Source organism: Dromiciops gliroides, chromosome 3 (genome assembly GCF_019393635.1).
Source record: "Dromiciops gliroides isolate mDroGli1 chromosome 3, mDroGli1.pri, whole genome shotgun sequence".
NCBI lineage: Eukaryota > Metazoa > Chordata > Mammalia > Microbiotheria > Microbiotheriidae > Dromiciops > Dromiciops gliroides.
Genome location: NC_057863.1, coordinates 599,435,365 through 599,456,075, shown reverse-complemented (window position 1 = coordinate 599,456,075; position 20,711 = coordinate 599,435,365). Strand labels below are relative to the sequence as shown.

The window sequence follows — 20,711 nt, the reverse complement described above, 5'->3', positions numbered from 1 at the left end:
AGCTCTGGTCTGAAGGCGTACCTCTGTTCTGAGGGGCAAGAACGGGGACGTGGTTACGATCTAGGTTGGGGAGGGACTCTGCGCTGGGGAAAGACTTCTGGCAATGAGGCTTTAGTTTAAGATTTCACCTCCATCCTAAGGGACGGAAGAGAGGAAAGAGGAACCTAAGGATGGTGAATTAGTCAAGGGGCGGGGATAGTATGTGTGTTGTGTTGTGTCCCTTGGCCCCCAAGGGTGCATTTGTCTAGGGGCGGGGCTTCACCTGGGGGGGGCGGGCGTACATCTAGAGGTGAGGCTTACCTTTGGGGGAGGTGTAAAGGCAAAACTCATCCTCCGGACGCGGTGCATTGGTCTACGGGTGGGCTTTACCCATTGGGGGCGGTGCGTAGACCTAGAGGCGGGGCTTCATTCTTTGGGGAGCGGGGCATAGACCTAGGGGCGGGGCTCAATCTATGGGGCAGTCTAGGGGCGAGGTTTCACCCTGTTGGGGCGGGGCGTGGGTCATGGGGCGGGGTTGGTATTCGAGGGGCGGAGCTCCTGGCGGGTAGTGGAAGTTTGCCGGCCGGTCCGTTAGGTGTGCAAGCTCGGCTATGGCCTGGCATCTGTGGCTGTGGCTGGCCGTGGCCTGGGCGGGGGCTGAGGCCTGGTTCTGGACTGCGGCGGACCCGGGGACGGCGGCTGCGACGGCGGGGCTGGAGTCGGCCGAGGCTCCGGACGGGCTGTTTGCGGCTGGCGCCGCGGCCTACGCGCGCGGGGACTGGGCGGCGGTGGTGCTGCACATGGAGCGGGCGCTGCGCTCCCGGGCCGCGCTCCGCGCCCTGCGCTTGCGCTGCCGCTCTCAGTGTGCTGCTCAGCACCCCTGGGAGCCCGAGCCGGGGCCAGGGCCATGGGCCGAGGCCGAGGGGGGACGGGCCGCGGCCGCCCTGCACGACATACGCTTCTTCGGGCGACTGCTGCGGCGCGCCGCCTGCCTCCGCCGCTGCCTGGGCCCGCCCGCCGCGCACACCCTCAGCGAGGAGCTGGAGCTGGAGTTCCGCAAGCGGAGCCCCTACAACTACCTCCAAGTGGCCTACTTCAAGGTGCGACGACGGCGGGAGGCTAGCGGGGGGCCCCGGGCAGGCCCCGGGTGAGGAGGAGCTTCCTTCCCAACCCTTAGAGAGCTGGTCCGAAAGGAGTGCACCGGACTAATAGGTAGTGAGCTCCCCGTCACTGGAGGTCTTCAAGAGTGAAGGCTGTATAACCGCCTGGGTATATTACAGAGGGGACTTCTGTTCAGATGCAGGATGTCTTCCCACTCTTGGAGGTTCTGTGGCTTTAGCTGGTGGGATTCCCCCATCCCCTCCAGGCTACCCTAGGGAACTGGCCGATCAGAGCCTGGCTGTTGAGGGGGGTTGAGAATGAAATCCAAGTGTGAACCAGATGTAAGTCTCCAGAGCTTGGAGGGGCATCTTCCCTTCTAGCTCCTGCCCCAGGAGTAGACGATGTAGACAAAGTTGCGGCGCTTAGTTTCTGGCTAGCGCTTCCCCCTAAGTTTCCCAGCCCCATCTCTTTGCAAGCCTAGAGGAACACAACAGTATTTTGCAGGCTTTTTCTTGATTGCTATCCTTTTCCTACAGACTCCAGCTTCCGTTTCAGGGCCTGAAATGCCACGTAGCAGGCAGGGGGCCCCAGACTCCTCCCTGCTGCGGACCCTCTCAAATTTCTGAGCAAAGTTAAAACACAGAAATTACAGACTACGACTAGTTCTGTTTCTGGGCCCTCGCTATGGTGTCTTTCTTTCCCCATTCGCTCACACGGCTGTGTCTTCACTAGGCTGTCCCGTAAGGGTTAATTCAGTAGTGCCAACCCTTCAGCTCAGTTCTGCAGAATGCTAGGGGTGATTCTGTGAGGAGGGAACAAAAAACCCACGCAGCTTTTTGGCTCCAGACAAGAGCTAGCAGAACTGCTCATAGTTTTTTTTTCCAAAGTGCATCTTTAAAGAACAGACCTTTAACTTAGCCTGTGGATAAGTCCGAAAGAATTTGGACTCAAATCTCCATCTCCCTGGGATATTGACCCTGAAAAAATACCTTTTCTCTTTTTCCCGCCAGGGTCCATCTTATAAATAATCGAATACAAGACTCGACAAGATGCACAGAATTCCTTTCCAAATACTCACAGACTCACACTCCCTGGAAAACCTAAAGATGTGATGACATAACTGTAGGGAGGAAGGACAGCTGCTGCTTCATGGGAGGGACATTTCAGTGAACAAGGAAGAAGAGGGAGGCCTCATCAGTTGCTTCTAACCAAAATGAATCCCAGCCCTGGAAAGAGGAACCCTAGAAGTCATCTAATCCATCCAAGGCTTCTTTAAACTTTTTCCACTCACAACCCCTTTTCGCCCAAGAAATTTGTACACGACTCCGGGTATATAGGTATATAAAATAGGTAGAAATAACCTTTTACTGTTGCCAAATTTTTTGAGATCCCCACATTCAGTTATGTGACCCCATATGGGGTCAAAACCCCACAGTTTAAGAAGCTTTAATCTAGTCCAAACCCCTTCGTGAGGAAACTGAGGCTGTAAGAATTCAGGTGTTTTTTCCAAAATCGCAGCTTTTTAGTGACAGAGCTGGAACTAAACTTATCTCCGGAATGGATTTCAGGGTAGGAATCAATGGAGCCAATCAAACATCTACTGTGTGCTAGGCACTGGGCTAGGTACTAAAAATGTAAAGATAAAAATGAAATAATGAAAGACTTTAAGCTTTACAGTTATCTCATTTGATTCTCACAACAACCCTATTATTATGTTTATTTTACAGATGAGGAAACTGAGATAGCTTGTGGTTAAGTGACTTAGTCAACTGTCACACAGGTAGTAAGTGCCTGAGGCTGGATTTGAACTCAGGTCTCTCTGACTCCAGGCCTGGCACTGTATCAGCTGCCTTTAATTTTGTGAAGGAGTTTAGGATTTGTCAGTAAGGTATCCTGTTTCTGGATATACCCTGATCATTTAATTCTCCCCCATGCCCCTTGTGTATTTTAAAGTACTTATTAAGCCCCTATACCCTTAGTCCTTCAATGTTTCCATTCTTGGTCACCTTACTTCCTGATCAGAAACCTGGAATTTATACATGTAACTTTTATTTAAAAAAAAAGAAAGAAAAGAAAACACTACTGAGTGAAGCATTTCCCCTCTTAATATAGTCTACCCCAGGCCTAATCAGAGAAGCATCCATTTACTCGCCAGCATCTGCCACCTTATGTTTGTCCCAGAGAAATTGCTGTTTCTCATAGTTCCTTTAAACCAGAGGCATATGGAACAGGGCTGGCCTAGAAGAAAACATGTGGGTCAGTTGGTTACACTGGCTCTCCTCTTGGTTGTACTTTTTCATGCCTCTGTTTTTCTGTGTCCCCAACATATCAATCAATGACTTGGTCGATAAGCATTTACTAAGAGTGCACTGAGATACACAGAAAGGCAGAAACGTGTCCCCTGCTTTCTGGGAGCCAACACACAGATTGCTAGGCACGAACAAGCTATAGGTAGTAGAAATGGGAGTCATTCCAGAGAGGACCGGGAAAGGCCATCTGAAGAAAGGGCTTTTGAGTTCAGTCTTGAAGGAAACCTGGGAAGCCAGGAGGAATGAGGAGGTGAGGAGAGTGTCTCAGGCTTGGGCAGTGATTTAGATTAGCAATGGAGTGTGATGTGCATGAGTGTGCTCACGGTGCTCCATTGTAGAATCGGTCAGGGAGGAAAGTGTGGCTGACTTGGAAGGAAGAAAGGGCTGAGGTGTAAAGGGCTTCTAATGGGGAGCAGGGTCGTTCATATATGACCCTGGAGATCACAGGGAGCCACTGGCATTTGGGCAGGAGGTGGCATTGGTCAGACTGGCACTCGATGACAGCTGAGGGCAGAGCTGGAGGCAGGGAGTCCCATCAGAAAGGAGGCCGTCCGCTTGGCCCACACTCATGAACTGCTTCCCTTTGCCTCCCTTCCAGATTAACAAGCTGGAGAAGGCTGTCGCCGCCGCACATACCTTCTATGTGGGGAACCCCGAGCACCTGGAGATGCGCCAGAACTTGGACTATTACCAGACCATGTCAGGGGTCAAGGAGGAGGACTTCAGGGACCTCGAGGCCAAACCCCATATGGTGAACCAGAGCCCCAGCCTTCCTTTCCCTGTGCCCTTTCTGTCCTGCCCCTTCTGTTAGCAGGGAAAGCCCCCTACTCCTGAGAAGGGACGCTGAGTCTTCCAAAAGTCCTTGTGCACTTCTAAACTGGGAAATCTTTGCTTTTAGCTGCATTAGAAACTACCTGAAAACAGCATCTCAAAGCCTGTTTACTTGAGTTTGGTCCAGGTGTAACATATATCTGACACACAGGACACGACTTCTGATTTCTGATCTTGTGGCTGAGGGAAAAGGCCTCCCTCGGTCAGTGGTGTCCTGGGGCAGCAGTGAGAAGAGAATTCACTTCTCCTTACCAGACCAAGTACTAGTTGTTTCTCTCAAAGTGGCAGCCTAAATTATGAAAGCTGAAGAATATAAAGTTTGACTGCACAGGGACTTTCTGAACACCCCTCTCTCCATTTGGTAAAGGGGAGCATGGTTTTAGGCTAGTTGATGGACCCCGCTCCCCCAGCCTCAGTTTCATCATCCATAAAATAGGGATAATGATGCCCAAGTGCTTTATTATTATGTAAAAGGTTCTTGTGAGAGAGTTTTTTGGTAATTATCAATCAGTTAGTCCTTCATTATTCCTACTAGTCTTCCTGCCAGGTGCACTTCATTCGTTCCATGAGCATTTGTGAGCACTCAGATCTCTAGGGACAGGAGATTGTGAACCGTGTGGCAGTGACCCGAGGGGAAGGAATGGACCCTACTTAGTTCACAGCCTGGCAGGCTGAATCCGCTGTCCTCCCCCAAGCACGAGTTCCGGCTGGGTGTGCGGCTCTACTCGGAGGAACAGCCCCACGAAGCCGTGCCCCATTTGGAGGCAGCCCTGCAGGAGTATTTTGTGGCAGATGAGGAGTGTCGTGCCCTCTGTGAGGGGCCCTATGACTATGACGGCTACAACTACCTCGAATACAACGCCGACCTCTTCCAGTCCATCACAGGTGCGCACGGTGCTGCCCTCCTCAACTCAGCCTTTTCTCTAGGAAGGATTTGGTTGCTCCCTGTGTAGGCTCTGTATCTGGGAGGGGCTGGGGCTCTGGGCTCAGCCTCAGCCTCAGCCTAGGGAAATGCAGGGGAGGGGGGGACTTGCACTGCACCTGCTCCACGTGGCAGGAACTTGCTGTGTGGCCTCAGTATCTGGTGGCCTACATCCTTTGGGGCATCTGACCCAGGTACCTTTGCTTGATTTTGTTCATCTGGTCCACAGCTCTGAACCTCCCAGACTGATCTGATGTTCGTCCCCCTCTCTTGATTTCCTTCAGATCATTATATCCAGGTGCTCAGTTGTAAACAGAGTTGTGTTACCGAGCTGGCCTCCCATCCCAGCCGAGAGAAGCCCTTTGAGGATTTCCTCCCGTCTCACTATAATTATCTGCAGTTTGCCTACTACAACAGTAAGAGCCACCTTCCTTCACTGCCTCTCTCTGCTCCCTTCATAGAAGCAATATAGAAAACAGAGGGACGGATACCTCTGCATAAATAATATGTTTGACTTCTAGCTTGTACACCCCTCTCGGGGATGCTCAGGTCTGCTCTTTATAGTGTGTAGACTACGTGGTTTCTGCTTACGATCTACAGGTTTCACAGAATCTCAGAACTTTCTAACCAGAAAATACCTTAGAGATAATCTGCTACAGCCCATGTTACATATAAGGAAACCGAGGCCCAGAAAAGTACTTGCCTAAGATCTCCCAAGTAGGAAGTCGAGTAACCAGGACTTGAAGCCAGATGTTCTCCATCTGTTTCCATTGATGGTATAGTGCACCTGGCTTCAGAAGCCAGTAGCAGCACCTTCTAAAGCCCTGGGCAGGGAGAGCTTTTCTGTAGTTCTTTCTGAAGCATCATCAAATTAGGGCCTGTACTGAAACTAAAACAAGACAGAACAACCCATAAGGGCCCAGCGTCTTCTTAGGCAGCTCACAGAACAGACACCAGGCCTGCCCATTGTCATAATGTCAGGGTTTTTGATGACTATGAACTTCAGAAGCCAGAACAGCTATCACTTAACAACAGTCGAGGGCCCTGCCTGACACCCGTCCTTTGTGAAACTCTGAGTCTAGTGAGGGTGACTTAACATATAGCAATAGTGACTTTGATTTACAAAGGGCTCTTCTGCACAGTAGTTCTGCAGGGTGAATAGACAAAGATCCCTGGACTGAGGGTGAGTTAACAACCCTCTCCCAGGTTTTGTGGGGAATGGACGTGCTTTGTCAGTCAGAAAGCACAATGGACGTGTGAGGAATAGTAATAGAAATAGTCATTATTGTTAGGAGGCCAGGTCTGTGATCCTGGACACACGCCCTTAGCCCTGTGGCCCTTGGGGTAGTCATTTGTAAAGGAGAAGGCAGGATCCTCAAGGCCCCTTGTAACTCCACACGGCAATGAATCAGCCTGCAGTAAGTACTAGATGGGCTGGTACACCCTATAAATGTGACAGGAGATTAGAGACTGGTCGAGGAAAGGCTGGAGGAGGCTGCAAGGGCTTCTGAGAAAGAGTGGGACTTCAAGGGCTTCTGAGAAAGAGTTCAAGACTTCAGTCTGGTCCAGAAGTGTGGGAGGAGGTTGGGAGCCATCTGCAAGGCGGGGTGAGAGCAGAAAGAGAACGGAGCCCCTATGGGGCAGTCAGAAGGAAGATGAAGAGGGACTGGAGGAGGAAACCCACAAGGAGCCACTAGTCAGGTGGGAGGGGAGCCAAGATGAGAACAGTCAGTCAGCCAACAGGCATTTATTAAGTACCGACTGTGTGCCAGGCAGTATGCGCAACACTGAAAACACAAATACCTGCTAAAAGAAAGACCGTGTCTGCCTTCATGAAGCTTATCTTCTAAAGGGAGAAGACGACACATCAGAAGCAGAAGGGAGAGAGGGAGGTTCCTGACTTGAGGGCCTGGGAGAGAAAATCTGAAGTGAAGCCTGGAGAGGAATGAAGACAAGGCTGGTCTGGGCACTTTGTTTAAAGGGGAGTCCAGTGTCACTGAAATCTGGAGGAGAAGACACAGAGAAAGTCAGGGGTGGGTTGGGATGGGCAGTCAGGGGGTCAGGGATGGCTTTGAAAGGAAGGAGAGGCTTCAGGACTGTGCTAGTGATGTCAGCCGTTTCTGAAGGGCTGAAGTACTGAGTTGGTGGAGAAGAAATAGAGGTGGCCAATAAAGAAGTGAAATGGGATTATAACTTGAGATGGTCAAGAGAAGGCCTTTTTTTCTTTTCAACCAGGAGAGACCAAAGCATTTTTGATGGCAGGACTTACTAGAGAGGAGATTGAAAATTCAAGAGTGGAAATGACCAGTGGGGCAGGTTCTGGAAACAGAAAGAGGGAATGGAATTGAGGAGCTAGCATGTTGGACTTGGACACAGGTTCAAATCCTGCCTTTAACACTTTTGCTGTGTGATCTTAGGCAAGGAATTTTTTTCTGTCTTTCTTTTCTTTTTTTGGTGAGGCAATTGGGGTTAACTGACTTGCCCAGGGTCACACAGCTAGTAAGTGTTAAGTGTCTGAGTTCAGATTTGAACTCAGGTCCTCCTGACTCCAGGATCGGTGCTCTGTCCATTATGCCACCTAACTGCCCCCTTTAGGCAAGGAATTTAACCTCTCTGTGTCTCACTTTCCTCATTGATCAAATGAGGGGGGAGGGGGAGGCTAGATGATCTATGAAGTCCCTTCCAGCTCTTCTCAGTCCTGTGTTTGGGGGAATGAGGAAGAAGACAGGCCAAGATGAAGAGATGTTTAAAGAAGCAGAGGGAGGGAGGGTGAAACAGAAAACGAGAGAGAAGGTAATTGAGATGAAGTTGGGAATTCAAGCAAGAAAAAACTACGGAAGAAGCTGTTGGGGCGGTCGCTTGAAGATGAGGAATGAAAGGATTGCCTGGAGTAATGAAGACCCCTTTGGGGTTCAGGCTCTATGAGTGGGACCCGGTCAGCATCACTTTGTCACTTCCTCTAACAATGCTCTGCAGTTCAGGAGGAGGGAACAGAAGAAGCTAATGGTGCTTCAGGGTCAGGAGAGTTAGAATGACAGCAGGGAAGGCATGGAGGGGCATTCCAGAGTACGTCGTTGAAATAGCAAACCATAGGCTGAAGACCATGAAGGGAGGCCAGACACAGCAGTGGCTTTGAGGGGCCAGGGGTTATGAGGGGGGCAGAGATGGTTCATGTAGGAGTGAGGGAGCAGTCAGCAAGAGGCATTTCAGAGTCCACTCTTGGAGCAGCTGTGAATGCTCTTGAGGTCATGGGCCAGTGGGCCAGTGGAGATGTTAGTGGTAGGAGTCAGGAGCTTATGGCCACTTGTTAAGAGGGTCATCTGCCATCAAAGTTACTATCGATATCACTGAGGATGATGGAAGGGGATGGAGTCGGGGAAGAGAACAACAGCTAGGTGACAAAGTCATGGAGGAAGTGGGAGATGCAGCACTGTGGAGGGGGAAACATGCCAGGAACAAAGATGAGGGTCAGAAGTAGCAGGGGAGCATGGAAGAGGTGGACACCCCCCACAATGAGAGCCTCACCCTCTCATACATGAGAAAACTACATTCTGTATCTCTCCAGGGCCCCCAGCTGTCTAGTAGCAGATCTGGAACCTTGAACAGCCTGGAAATTTTAACAGGAGAGGGGGGAGGGGGAGCCTGCAGAAGGCACCAGGGGAGGACATTGTTGGACAGAGGAGGGTGGGACCTGGGGAGGGAGAGCTGAGACAGAGAGGGAAAAGGGGCATCTCTACCCAGGCAGGGAGCAGTCCTGGCTCAGTTCTGTTCTTGGGTACCAGGCACTGTTCTGGGCACCTAAAGGCTAAGGTGACTAGACTGTTCCCTGTGGGGTAACAGGAGTTGGGACAGAAGCAAACATACACACCCAAGTAAACACAAAGCACACACAAAATGATTTGGGCATGGGAGGGGCAGTAATAACGGGAGAGTCAGTCTCATGGGGGAAGCTCACTGCACTTGGACTTTGAAAGGGGCCTTCCCAGAGGCAAATCTAAGGAGGGAGAGCATTCTGGGCACGAGGGACAGGCCGAACAAAGGCATGGATGACAGGGATTGGCCGGGGTTAGCTTAGGGGACAGACTTGAGGAACTTGCTAATTTCCTACCCGAAGTCCACTCATTTCACTTTGGGGGCATGGCCAACTATGTAAGCAAAGCTGGTAGAATTCATCAGCCTCAAGGCTCTGATTAGAATCATTGGGCCTTTCCTAGGCTGCTCCCAGTGAGCTTAGTTGTAATTAGGGAATGGGCTCAGGTATCCCCCTGCCAGGCTGTGCCTGTTGGTACAAGGCTTTAGCCAAGGGATGCCTCTCTGGCCTGCACTCCCTGGGAGACTGTTGCTTTCACAAACATGAGGATGGCAAAGGCTGCTGACAGCGGCAGGGGAGGGGGCATGCCTACTGCTGTGTGGTGCAGCAAAAAGATGCTCTCTATTTAAATAGTGAAGGATAAGCCTGGCATTGTCTTTTCATGGTGCATCATCCAATGGCAAAACAGGGGGTAGCGAAGGATGAGCCTGGCATTGTCTTTTCATGGTGCATCATCAATGGCAGAACAGGGGGAAACGTCGATCCTAGAGACAGCAGTAACAACGATAGTGGTGGTGGCACACACCTGGCTGGTGCTGCTGCTTCTTTTTTTTGGTGAGGCAGTTGCGGTTAAGTGACTTGCCCAGGGTCACAAAACTAGTAAGTGTCAAGTGTATGAGGCCAGATTTGAACTCAGGACCTCCTGACTCCAGGGCTGGTGCTCTATCCACTGAACCACCTAGCTGCCCCACAGACCTTGCTTCTTGTAAAATTGCCTGGCCTTTGGCCTGTTCTAGCCTGCCAAGATTTGAGGGGTGGGTGGCTGTGAGGTCGGCTCAGGAAGCAGTCAAGTGCCTTCTATGTGCCAAGCACTGAGGGTACAGAGAAAGACAAAAGCCAACCCTGCCCTCAGGGAACTGCCAATCTACTGGGAGAGACAACATGCAAATGACTATGTACGAACAAGCTATAGACAGGCTGAACTGGAGGTAATCAACAGAGGTGCGTTTTGATCTTTAGTGACAAACTTTTATGTAGAAAGTTCAAGTTCTGGGGAGACATATAGAAGTTTGTCTTTTGTTGTTTGGTAGGAGCCTGGGGTAATGAGCTTATAAACTGTGTAAGGAAGGCCCACCCTTTAGGTTAACTCCCTACTCCTCTCTGTCCAGGACTGACAAGAAGGGATGATGTTTCCTCACCATGACAGTGTGTGGTGCAAGACTTGGGACAGGAAGCTTTGCTGGCTGTGAGATCTTGGACTGTAGGCCTTAGCCCTGAGCCTCAATCTCTTCATCTGTAAAATGCTTAACCTACCTCACCTCCCCGAGGAGCGTGGGCTGTATTCTGTCTTTGCCACCCTTCTCGCTGTTTGCTGGATAGCCTGTATTTCCTATTAACAAAGCACAGATGCCTTGATAAGTGCCCCTGGAGGCTATTCCCAGGGAAGCTGGGTGTGCATCGGACAGTCAGTGACCCAGCAGGCTGGGGGCCTCCTGGGGGCCTCCCTCCGGGTCCCAGCTGGGAGTTGGGTGCTGGCAAGGCGTGCCCTGTGAGGCTGGGGGTCTTTTTGCAGCCATGTTTCTTTTTGCAGTTGGGAATTATACCCAAGCTATAGAATGTGCCAAGACGTACCTGCTCTTCTTTCCTAACGACGAGGTGATGAACCAGAACCTGGCCTATTACACTGCGGTGCTGGGGGAAGAGCAGGCACAGCTCCTGAGTCCCCGGGAGGTGAGTGGCTGCCGTGAGTCATGGTGGGGGGTGGCAGCTGGATCCAGGCCGGGGCAGCTCCTGGAGGTCCTGTGACTGGTCGTCCATTCTTAGAGTGAAAGGGACTGTTTCAAGCCAGACTTGGAAAAACCAGTCCCCATTAGAGCCTTGTCACCAAGCAGTTATGCAGCTTTTGTGGGAAGATCTGCAGGAAGAGATGAAGCCCCCGTACCTCCCAAAGCAGCCCACTCTACTCTGGGAGAACTCATCCTGACACTGAGCCCCAGCTGGCCTCTTGGTGATTTCACTCACTCTTCCTGTTCCCAATTCTGCCCTTTAGGCCAAACAGAACGTTTCTGACCCCTCATCCCCATGATAGCCTTTCAGATGCTTGACATTTGGCCCCTTCAAGCCTTCTCTTCTCCAAGCTGTGCACCTCTAGTTCTTTTGACGGAGCCTCCCGTGGCATGAGCTCAAGCCCTCCACTATCTGGGATGCGGGGGCCAGCTCTGGGCCAGGTGAAAGAGCAGAGGGTTTTGACTGTATGTGGGGTCAGCCAGCTTCAAGAAGCCAGGTGCGCAGTGTGTGTGGCGGAGCCTGGCCTTGCTTTGGGAGAGAGTCCATTCCTCACCAGAGACAGACTCCCCATCATAGACATGCAGCTGAGCCCTCCTCCTCCAAGAGCTCCTCTGTCTGATGCTTTATGCTGATATTGCCCTTTCCCTTTTCCCTCCCTCTTATTCTGGTCTATCCCTCACTTCTCTTCTTCTCTCCCCACCCAAAGGATGTTTCTTGACACTGGCCACACTGCCTTTTGTGTTGGAGGTGTAGAATCCTGAGAATTCCTTCTGCAGGGTCAGTTAGGAGGTCTTCCAGCTCTCCCACTCTCACCCAGGACCACTTGCTTCACGTGTGGACACCTTGAATAGTTAAGAAGGTTTTCTTAAATCAAGTCAGAATTGGCTTCCTTGTCCTTCCACCCACTGCTCCTATCAATGCCCTCTGGGGCCAAGCAGGGATGTTTTCATCCCTCTTCTTTATAACAGGCCTTCAGTGTGGAAGACAACTGTCGTCTCCTACTGAGTTTTTCATGGCTCCTGAACAGGAAGAGAGTGTTCCTAAGGAGGACTGATAAGGGGCATTTGCCCGGTGTGCTGCAATTCTAATTATTCAGGTTTTAAAAACAAAGGGGAGAGGAAGAGAGCTGCTTTCTTCCACCCCCAGCCCAGAGAGCAGACACTACACCATGAGAGAAATAGCAGTAGATAGCAGCCAGAAATTCAGATGAGCCCATATCCTGATATACACACAGGCCCAGAGTGGGGCTGACAAGCAAGACTAATGATAGAGCCTGACACAAAAAACCATTGTGGCTTCATGGAGAATGAGCTGGCCTCTGGGGGGCAGCAAGACACAGATCTGAATCCTACCTCAGATGCCTCCTGACTGTGTGACCTTGGGCAGGTCACTCACTCCCAGTGCTTCAGCACCCATCTAAGTTGCAGAGCAGTTATCAATCTGTATCTGTAGGGGAAGTTCCTCACGGGGATCTCTATACTGATAAAATCACAGGTCTAGTTGGGTTTTTTTTAAGTTTCTTGGAAGCTTGGCGAGTGGAGACTCATGATTAAAGTAAATGTGCGAGGGTGTGCCATATTTAGAATAGGATTGGATGAATAGGGTGCAAAGTAGCATTGTAAATTAAGATGATACATTCATGTAAGGAAATCTAGGAACTAGAATGGGGCTGCAGAGTAGAGAATATTAGGATGAAAACCAATGGAGGTAGAAACAGGCACAGCATTACCATCAAAGCTGAATTATATCCCACCTGAACAGAAAGAGAAATAGATTGAGAAACAGATCACAAGCCTGGTATAGAAATTGGGTGTCATAGGGATAGAAGTCTTCAATTATCCAGTCATTTGCCAAAAGCAGAGAAGCTAATAATTTCTTAATTTGCCTTACTGGTAATTTTATCCTTCAAATGGGAGAAGAATCAATAAAAGGAAATTCTCTTTGTGATTTGATTAGTATCAATGAGGAGATAACTGAGGTGGAAATGATGAGACCTTTGGGGAAAAAGTGACCACTTTCTCTTAGAATTTGTGACAAAGAAGATTTAGAAACCAAGTCTGATAGATACCCTAGATTTTTGGTAGAGCCTAAAAAGATTCAGAGAAAGTATTTATATGTAGGAGCCTATAGACTAAAATTTTTCAAAAGAGGTAAATCCAGGAGCGATGGGAAACTGTGAAGAATGAAAATTTGAAGACAAAGGAATAATTCTGACCAGGAATAAAAGAAGAAAATTAAATTTGAACATTAAAGGGTCTGATGTCTATGCATAGGGGAGTTCCCCAAACAATTTTGATAGCAAATAAGACAAGTAGGCAATAAAGGGCAAATACAAAAGTGTAACCCAGTCCCCTGTGGACAGTGGCCAGTGTGAGAAATCTCATAATGAGCCACGACTAACAAGGAAGGCTGAGGATCAAAAGGGTAAAGAGAAAGCAGATGGGACAGTGATAACATTGATGACAAAAATTAGAGTTGCTCAATTTATTTTGCTTCTGCTCACCCAGGAGAATGCTTTTTTGAAACAAAAATGGCTAATGAGGAGTTGATACTCAGGATAAGAAGGAGATAATAAGAGATGAGTTCAGGTCACCCTCTGGCCCAGGTGGATATGTCATTGGGTGCTGAAGGAAGTGATGCATGTGACAGCCAAGACCCTGTCAGTGGTCTTTGAAAGATCGTGGGGAAGGGGGAGTACCACCACAGACCTGGAGGATTCAGCAAGGGAAAAAGAGAGAGTTTGCATGCTCTAGTTCCTATAAAAATTCTGGAGCAGGTTCTTAAAGGGACAGTTAATAAGCATCTCTAGAAAAGGAGGCAGAGGTCTCAGAGCTAGCATGGCTTCATCAAGAATTCATCTTGCCAAACTAATCTTATTTCCCTTTTTTAATAGGGCTGCCAAACTAATAGATCAGAGGAAGGTTATAAAAGTATTTGATAAAATGCTTTTAAGTAGCATTTTATGCTACTCTTGGGGAAAAGATGGAGAAAGGTAGATTGATGATATAGTTTCAGAACTGGATGAATGATGAGGCCTCAAAACTGGTCATAAACAATTCAACATTGGCTTGGGAAGAAGTCTTTGGGGGTGTGTCTCCAGGCACCTGTGCTGTTTAACATTGTTATCACTGATGGCATGCAGGTGAAACAAGCCCAGGGGCAATGGGTAACATGTCGGGTTCTGATAGGCTAGAACACTGGGCTTAATGGGATATGGTGGTCTTGGACCTAGGCCTATGATCTCAGCATTGTAGGAAGCTCCTGCAGAGCTTGATGCAAGCTGGCATCTTCTCTGCTGCTCACAGTCCTAGGGAGATGCCTAGAGCACAGAGAGATTCAGTCATTTGCCTGGGGTCACACAGCCAGGATGTATGAGAGGTGACACCTGGCTGAGGCCAGCTATCTATCCACCATGCTGCTTCTCATAAGGGGAAATTTAATATGGATAAAATGCAAACGAAGATAAGACTTTCACACTTGGGTTAAAGAAACAATTTTCCAATAGACATTTGGCTAGACTGAAAAAGATCTAAGGGTTACAGTGGATTGTAAGCTTAATACGAGTATGATATGGCAGCCAAGGAAGCTCACAAAATTGACGGCTGCCATCTTGTAAACTGTAATGTTCAGTACTGGAAAAATGGTCACCCTGCTGGCCTATGCTCCAGTGAGACCACAGTGTATTTATTCATTTCTGGGCGCCACACTTGAGAAAGGACATTGACAAGTGCAGAGCAGCCACGGGAATGGAGGCCTTGGGTTCACACCATATGAAGATCAGTGGGAGGAATGGGCTGTTTTAGCCCAGTGAAGAAAAGCTGTTGTCTTTTTTTTTTTTTTTTGGTGAGGCAATTGGGGTTAAGTGACTTGCCCAGGGTCACACAGCTAGTACATGTCAAGTGTCTGAGGCAGGATTTGAGCTTAGGTCCTAAGAGCTGTTGTCTTAAAGAGGCAGAAGGACTGTCACATAGAAGAGGGAATAAACTGGTTCTGTTTGTTGCCTTTCTTTGTCAGAATGCCCAGAGATACCGACACCGAAGCCTGTTGGAGAAGGAGCTGCTTTTCTTTGCTTATGATGTGTTTGGAATTCCTTTTGTGGACCCGGTGAGCACTAACTCAGGACAGTCTGGGGAGTCTGAGGTTGGAATGGTACTGGGGCTGTACAGTGTTCTGGAGAAGGGGGGAAGGAAGCTGATCGTCAGCGATGGAACCCAAGGACAAGAAGATAGAAGTGGACATGAGGAAAAGTCATTCTTGGTACCTGGACAAGGGAATAGAAGAGCAGCATCAGCCCTTTTTTTCCCCCACAGAACACATCTTAGCCCTACTTTGTAAGCGGAGAGAAGGGGTAAGTGGTTAGCAAGTCATTCCTAACATTTTCCTACCTGTTTTAGGACACATGGACCCCGGAGGAGGTGATCCCCAAGAGACTGCAAGAGAAGCAGAAGTGAGGACCTTGGGTTGAGTCTTGGGTTGGGCTTGGGCCCTTGGGTAACTCCTGATATGCTGAGGTCCCTCTGGCCTTGCCAGATCTAGATTCCATCCAGGGGTGGACGGGCTGTCAGGGAGTTGGAGCCCTGGGGCTGCTTTTGGAATGGGGTTGCTCAGAGGAGTTGTCCTCACAGGACAGAACGGGAGACAGCTGTGCGCATTTCTCAAGAGATTGGAAACCTCATGAAGGAGATCGAAACTCTGGTGGAGGAGAAGACAAAAGAGGCTGTGGATGTGAGCCTCCTGGCTCGGGAAGGTGAGAGGGCCATGGCAGCAGAGTGGATGTGGGACTTCAGGCTCTTGCAGTCGATGGTGCCAGGCAGGCACCCCAGGCCTCCCTGCCCAGCAGGCCTGGGGCAGGCCCAAGGGTACAGAGGGGCCCAGAAGGACTGAGATAACCCAGGGGAGGAGTCAGGTCTGACCTGAGGCCCAGCTCCTTCCTGGCTCGTAGGGAAGAAGCACTTCATGAATGCTTCAAACCAACGAAAACAAGACGTCTGAGTGTCTAATGGCCATTCAGTTCAGCAAGGCGTTGTTGGTACCGTGGAGAGCCCAGGAGGGAGGAGACTTGATCCCTGCCCTCCCCTCCATTATTATCTGCTTACTCAAAATAGAGGGCACCTCTCAGGGGCCTGCAGTCAGAAGCCCTGGCTTTCAAATTGTGAGCCGGGTGGGCTTGGGGGTCAGTTCACCTCTTTCCAGGCAGTTCATCTCTGTTTGTAACTGCCAAGTGCCCTGCCCAGCATTTAGATGAGACTCAGTACGTGCCCCCTAGAGCATCCCTCTCATAAAGCCTTTGTCCAGGAGAGCCTCACTTGGACAGCCCGCCTCCCGGGGTTGTTGGGAAAGCATCTCTGAGCTGTCAGCACTCCTTAAGTGATGTGAGCTGTTTCTGAAGTCTGACACTTGGAAACCTTTCTCCACAGGCTCCAATAGCCCAAGGCTGTCAGACGGTCATCAGGGGCAGAGCTGGGAGGAGACCCTCATTCTTCCCCCCAAACCACACTGTCTTCAGGGGTGGTGGGGAGGGAAACATCCGCAGTGAGGAGGCACCACTGGGCTCCGTGGCCATGGGCCCTGAGACTCAGTTGGCTGGGTTTAGCCAGAGCCCCATCCCAGCTTGGTCCTACCCTCACCCTGCAGGTGGCCCCTTGCTCTATGACGGAATCAGCCTCACCATGAACTCCAGGGTGTTGAATGGCTCCCAGCGGGTGGTGATGGATGGAGTCATCTCCGATGACGAATGTCGGGAGCTGCAGAGACTCACCAATGTGAGTGGGGAACCCGCAGCTGGGGCTTTGGCAGCAGGATCCCCATGGGCCTGCCTTCCGTCCCATCCCTCCCCTGGTCTGGGCTACACGCTGGGAAGGAGGGTGGTGTGAATTAGCTCAGCATGTTGGCGAGTGCTAGTGAAAACAGTGCTGGGGTCAGCAGAGACCTGCCTCTGAACAAGTCACTGCCCCTTTCTGAGTCTGTCTCCTCCTCTGCCAAATGGGGATAATAGCGCTCGTGCTTCTGCCTCACAGAGCTCTTGGTAAGACTCTTGGGAATTCTGGCATTGGTCACAGTGACCTGTTCCTAACATTGTGGGGTTCTGTCCAGGCAGCAGCAACCGCAGGGGATGGCTACCGGGGTCACACTTCGCCCCACACCAAAAGCGAGAAGTTCTATGGTGTCACTGTCTTCAAAGCCCTCAAGGTGAGTGTAAAGAGGGAAGGGGAGGAGGGTGCTCAGAGAAAGCTTCCTCTCCCCCTTCCCTGGAGAAGGATCATTATATCTAGAGAGTTTGGGTTTGGGGTCCTCATTCTTGGCATTGGCTGTCAGGAGGGAGAGGGCAAGATTGGGACACCTGCAAGATTAGAAGATTGTTTTCTTTTTGTTGTTGTTGTTTTCTTTCTTCCTTCCTTTCTTTCTTTCTTTCTTTCTTTCTTTCTTTCTTTCTTTCTTTCTTTCTTTCTCTCTCTCTCTCTCTCTCTCTCTCTCTCTCTCTCTTCCTTCCTTCCTTCCTTCCTTCCTTCCTTCCTTCCTTCCTTCCTTCCTTCCTTCCTTCCTTCCTTCCTTCCTTTCTTTCTTTCTTTCTTTCTTTCTTTCTTTCTTTCTTTCTTTCTTTCTTTTTTTGTGAGGCAATTGGGGTTAAGTGACTTGCCCAGGGTCACACAGCTAGTAAGTGTTAAGTGTCTGAGTTCGGATTTGAACTCAGGTCCTCCTGAATCCAGGGCTGGTGCTCTATCCACCGTGCCACCTAGCTGCCCCAAGAAGATTGTTTTCTAAGGAGCCTGGGGGGCCCAGGGGAGGAACCAACAGCCATCAGGAGATGGGGTAAAGGAGCTTGTATGAGGTAGGGAACAGTGAAGAGGCTTGAGGACTAGGAGTCCCAGGGGCTGCCTGGGAGGGGGCAGGTGGAGGGCAAGGCCTGTTGGACACTGACCCTGTGGCCCGCCTCCTGGCAGCTGGGCCAGGAAGGGAAGGTGCCCCTGCAGAGCGCCCATCTCTACTACAACGTGACCGAGAAGGTGAGGCGAGTCATGGAGTCGTACTTCCGGCTGGACACGCCCCTCTACTTCTCCTACTCCCACCTGGTGTGCCGCACGGCCATCGAAGGTAGGCCCCCCCACTCCTCCCGCCCCCCAGCTGGAGCCCCTGCCTCACATGCCTCCTTTTCTGGGGGGAGGGCCCTGGGGGGGTCACAGAAGCATTGCTCCTGTGCTTGGATTCCAGAAGCCCAGGAAGACAGGACGGACAGCAGCCATCCTGTGCACGTGGACAACTGCATCCTGAACGCTGAGGCCCTGCTATGCATCAAGGAGCCCCCTGCCTATACCTTCCGGGACTACAGGTATGGGACCTGGCTCCTGGCTTCCTTCGGGAGCTGATCCTGTGGGCTCTGTCTGGTCTTGAGGAGCCGGATGTAGTCGGCGTCTGCTTGTGTCTTTTCCAGTGCTATTCTTTACCTAAATGGGGACTTTGATGGTGGAAACTTTTATTTCACGGAACTCGATGCCAAGACGGTGACGGTGAGTGACCCTCTGCCCTGAGCCCAGGCAGGTATAGGGTAGCCGAGCTGAGCTGAGGTCCCTGAGGTACCTGGGCACAGGAGGCCTAATGACGGCCTCACTCTCGACTGCCTCTCCTTCCATTCCTCCCCAAGAGCATGGCAACCTAGGAGCCCTGTTTTGTCCCGGGGCCTCTGAGCTGGCACCGCTGCCACCTGCACTGGCCCAGTTCTGATCCTGGCCCCTGAGCAGACCGCTTGCCTTTCCTAGGCAGAAGTACAGCCCCAGTGTGGCAGGGCCGTGGGCTTCACCTCGGGGGCAGAGAACCCGCATGGTGTGAGGGCTGTCACCAGGGGGCAGCGCTGTGCCATCGCTCTGTGGTTCACCCTGGACCCCAGGCACAGTGAGCGGGTAAGTGCCAAGGTGATGCCCCTGTGGCTCTGTTCTCAGAAGACCCTTCCCTTTCTGCTTCATCCATCCTTCCCTTGCTCCCTTGGCCATGGTGTGGTGGGGGGAACTCGGCTGGATCTCAGGAGACAGACTTAGGTCCTCATGACCTGTGACCTCAAGACCTCCTTATCTGTAAGGGAACAGGACTGAATTAGAAGGGTCAGGCCCCTTCCCACTCTAGGGATCCCATTTATTTCGCCAGATTAGATACCGTGACAACGATTTTAATGCCTCTTTGTCTTTGGCCCCAGAGTGCCAAGAGCAGGCAGAACTGAGGGTTGGGGTCCCTTAAGTGCCCCTGCCCCCAAAGCAGGAGATGACTTTGGAGAGAATGACTTTCCCGGTCATTGAGAGAGAGCAAAGAGCCCCTGGCTACTAGGAAGGGTTATGGGGGCTTCTACCAGAGGAAAGAGAACATCGTGCCCCTCTGTACTCACAGGATCGAGTGCAGGCAGATGACCTGGTAAAGATGCTCTTCAGCCCTGAAGAAGTAGACCTGTCCCAGGAGCAGCCCCATCAGGAGGCTCAGCAGGACCCTCCCACATCCCCTGAAAAGCCTCCCTCCGTGACCAAGTCAGGGAACAAGGACGAGTTATGACAGTGTCCAGGAGCAAGGGCACTGGCTGCACACGGATTGATGGGGGTGCAAGGGGGCCTTCAGGGAGGTCGTTCTGGCCCCCCTCGAGTGCCTTGGGGCCAGGGGACTGGGATGACATTTGTCTGCTGCCCTGCACCAGTCTGCAGAGCTAAGGGGACAAGGTGACTGGACACGGCCCCCAAACTTGGTGCTACTACTTGAGTGGCTGGCAGGACGGGCCGGCCTGCTGCTGCTTCTCTTACAGCCTGGCCTGGAGGCCCCTGGCTCCCCTCTGCCGGGGTTCCTCGTTCTGCTTGGAGTCATGGTGCAGGCCGGCTGGTAAGGCTAACAACAGTACAGTATTGGGTTACCTTACATAGACAACCAGAGAATAAAGATTTTCTTTTCTATCTCATGACTTGCTCTTTGGAGGGTGGAAATCTGCTCCACCTCCCCGCCCCCACCCCATGAGAGGTCCCCATTGGCAGGGATTATCTTAATCCCCTCCCGACATGGGGGAAGCAGCCGTTGGCGTCCCTGGCGCAGGCTCGCGGATGCCAGCCATGTGCTTTCATCCCTGCTGTCAGAGAGCATTGCCAAAGTCCCCTGGAAGCTCCTGGCAATTCCACTCCTCTGGGGGGTAGCAGCTTCCAAAAGAGTGGACCTGGAGACCTTAAGCCTGTCTCTGCCATCTGGCCTGCCCATCTGGACCACGGGCCTGTTCCTTGACGAGCAGAGCAGCTGGCAAGCCCCATCCTAGCCTAAGCTGGTGTGGGCCTCACAGCCCTGGAGGAAGGGAGCAAGGGCACCTTGCAACTGGCCATGGACCCCATGGTCTGGCCCAGAGGTGGGAGCAGTGGCCGGGAGACGTGCTCAAAGCAGCAGCTGCACATGGTGCTCTGTTAGAGGCTGTGCAGAGATGTGCCTGGGCCCTGCGTAAACTGGACCACACAAGTGGGCATGTGAGGAGTGTGGAGTCAGTGGGACTGGGGCAGACACAAGAAAAGAGGAGCTTTTGCATTAGGTCCAGGCCATACATGGGTAAGTGCTTCGCTGTGGTGGAGAGAGAAGCCCCCAGAGCTGCAGGCCATGACGGAAGAGAGCCAGAAGAAGTGAACCTTCCCCAAGGCAGTCTGAGCAAGTGGGATTTCAGTGCAGGTGGGGAGGGACTCTAGCTCCATCAGCATTTATTGGTTTATCCTTCTTTGGAGAAGGATCGCTCTCGCTCCCAGGATGCCTT

General features: G+C 51.3%; 1 protein-coding gene across 1 annotated transcript; it reads left to right on the top strand.

Moving 5' to 3' along the window:
- The first annotated feature begins 535 nt into the window (after positions 1–535).
- P3H1 (prolyl 3-hydroxylase 1) lies at positions 536–19,855 on the top strand. The gene is made up of 15 exons (XM_043998015.1): positions 536–1,079; positions 3,988–4,140; positions 4,916–5,105; positions 5,427–5,558; positions 10,764–10,903; positions 14,975–15,064; positions 15,355–15,407; positions 15,586–15,707; positions 16,595–16,722; positions 17,054–17,149; positions 17,902–18,052; positions 18,170–18,287; positions 18,390–18,465; positions 18,715–18,855; positions 19,334–19,855. The coding sequence occupies exons 1-15, from the start codon at positions 591–593 to the stop codon at positions 19,490–19,492; spliced, it is 2,238 nt and encodes a 745-aa protein (XP_043853950.1). The 5' UTR covers positions 536–590; the 3' UTR covers positions 19,493–19,855.
- The last annotated feature ends 856 nt before the right edge of the window (positions 19,856–20,711 follow it).

Coding starts and splice junctions, on each gene's coding strand:
- P3H1 (XM_043998015.1), top strand. CDS start 591: ATGGCCTGGCATCTGTGGCTGTGGCTGGCCGTGGCCTGGGCGGGGGCT. Junction 10,904..14,974: donor AGCTCCTGAGTCCCCGGGAG/GTGAGTGGCTGC, acceptor TTTCTTTGTCAG/AATGCCCAGAGATACCGACA. Junction 17,150..17,901: donor CTGTCTTCAAAGCCCTCAAG/GTGAGTGTAAAG, acceptor GCCTCCTGGCAG/CTGGGCCAGGAAGGGAAGGT.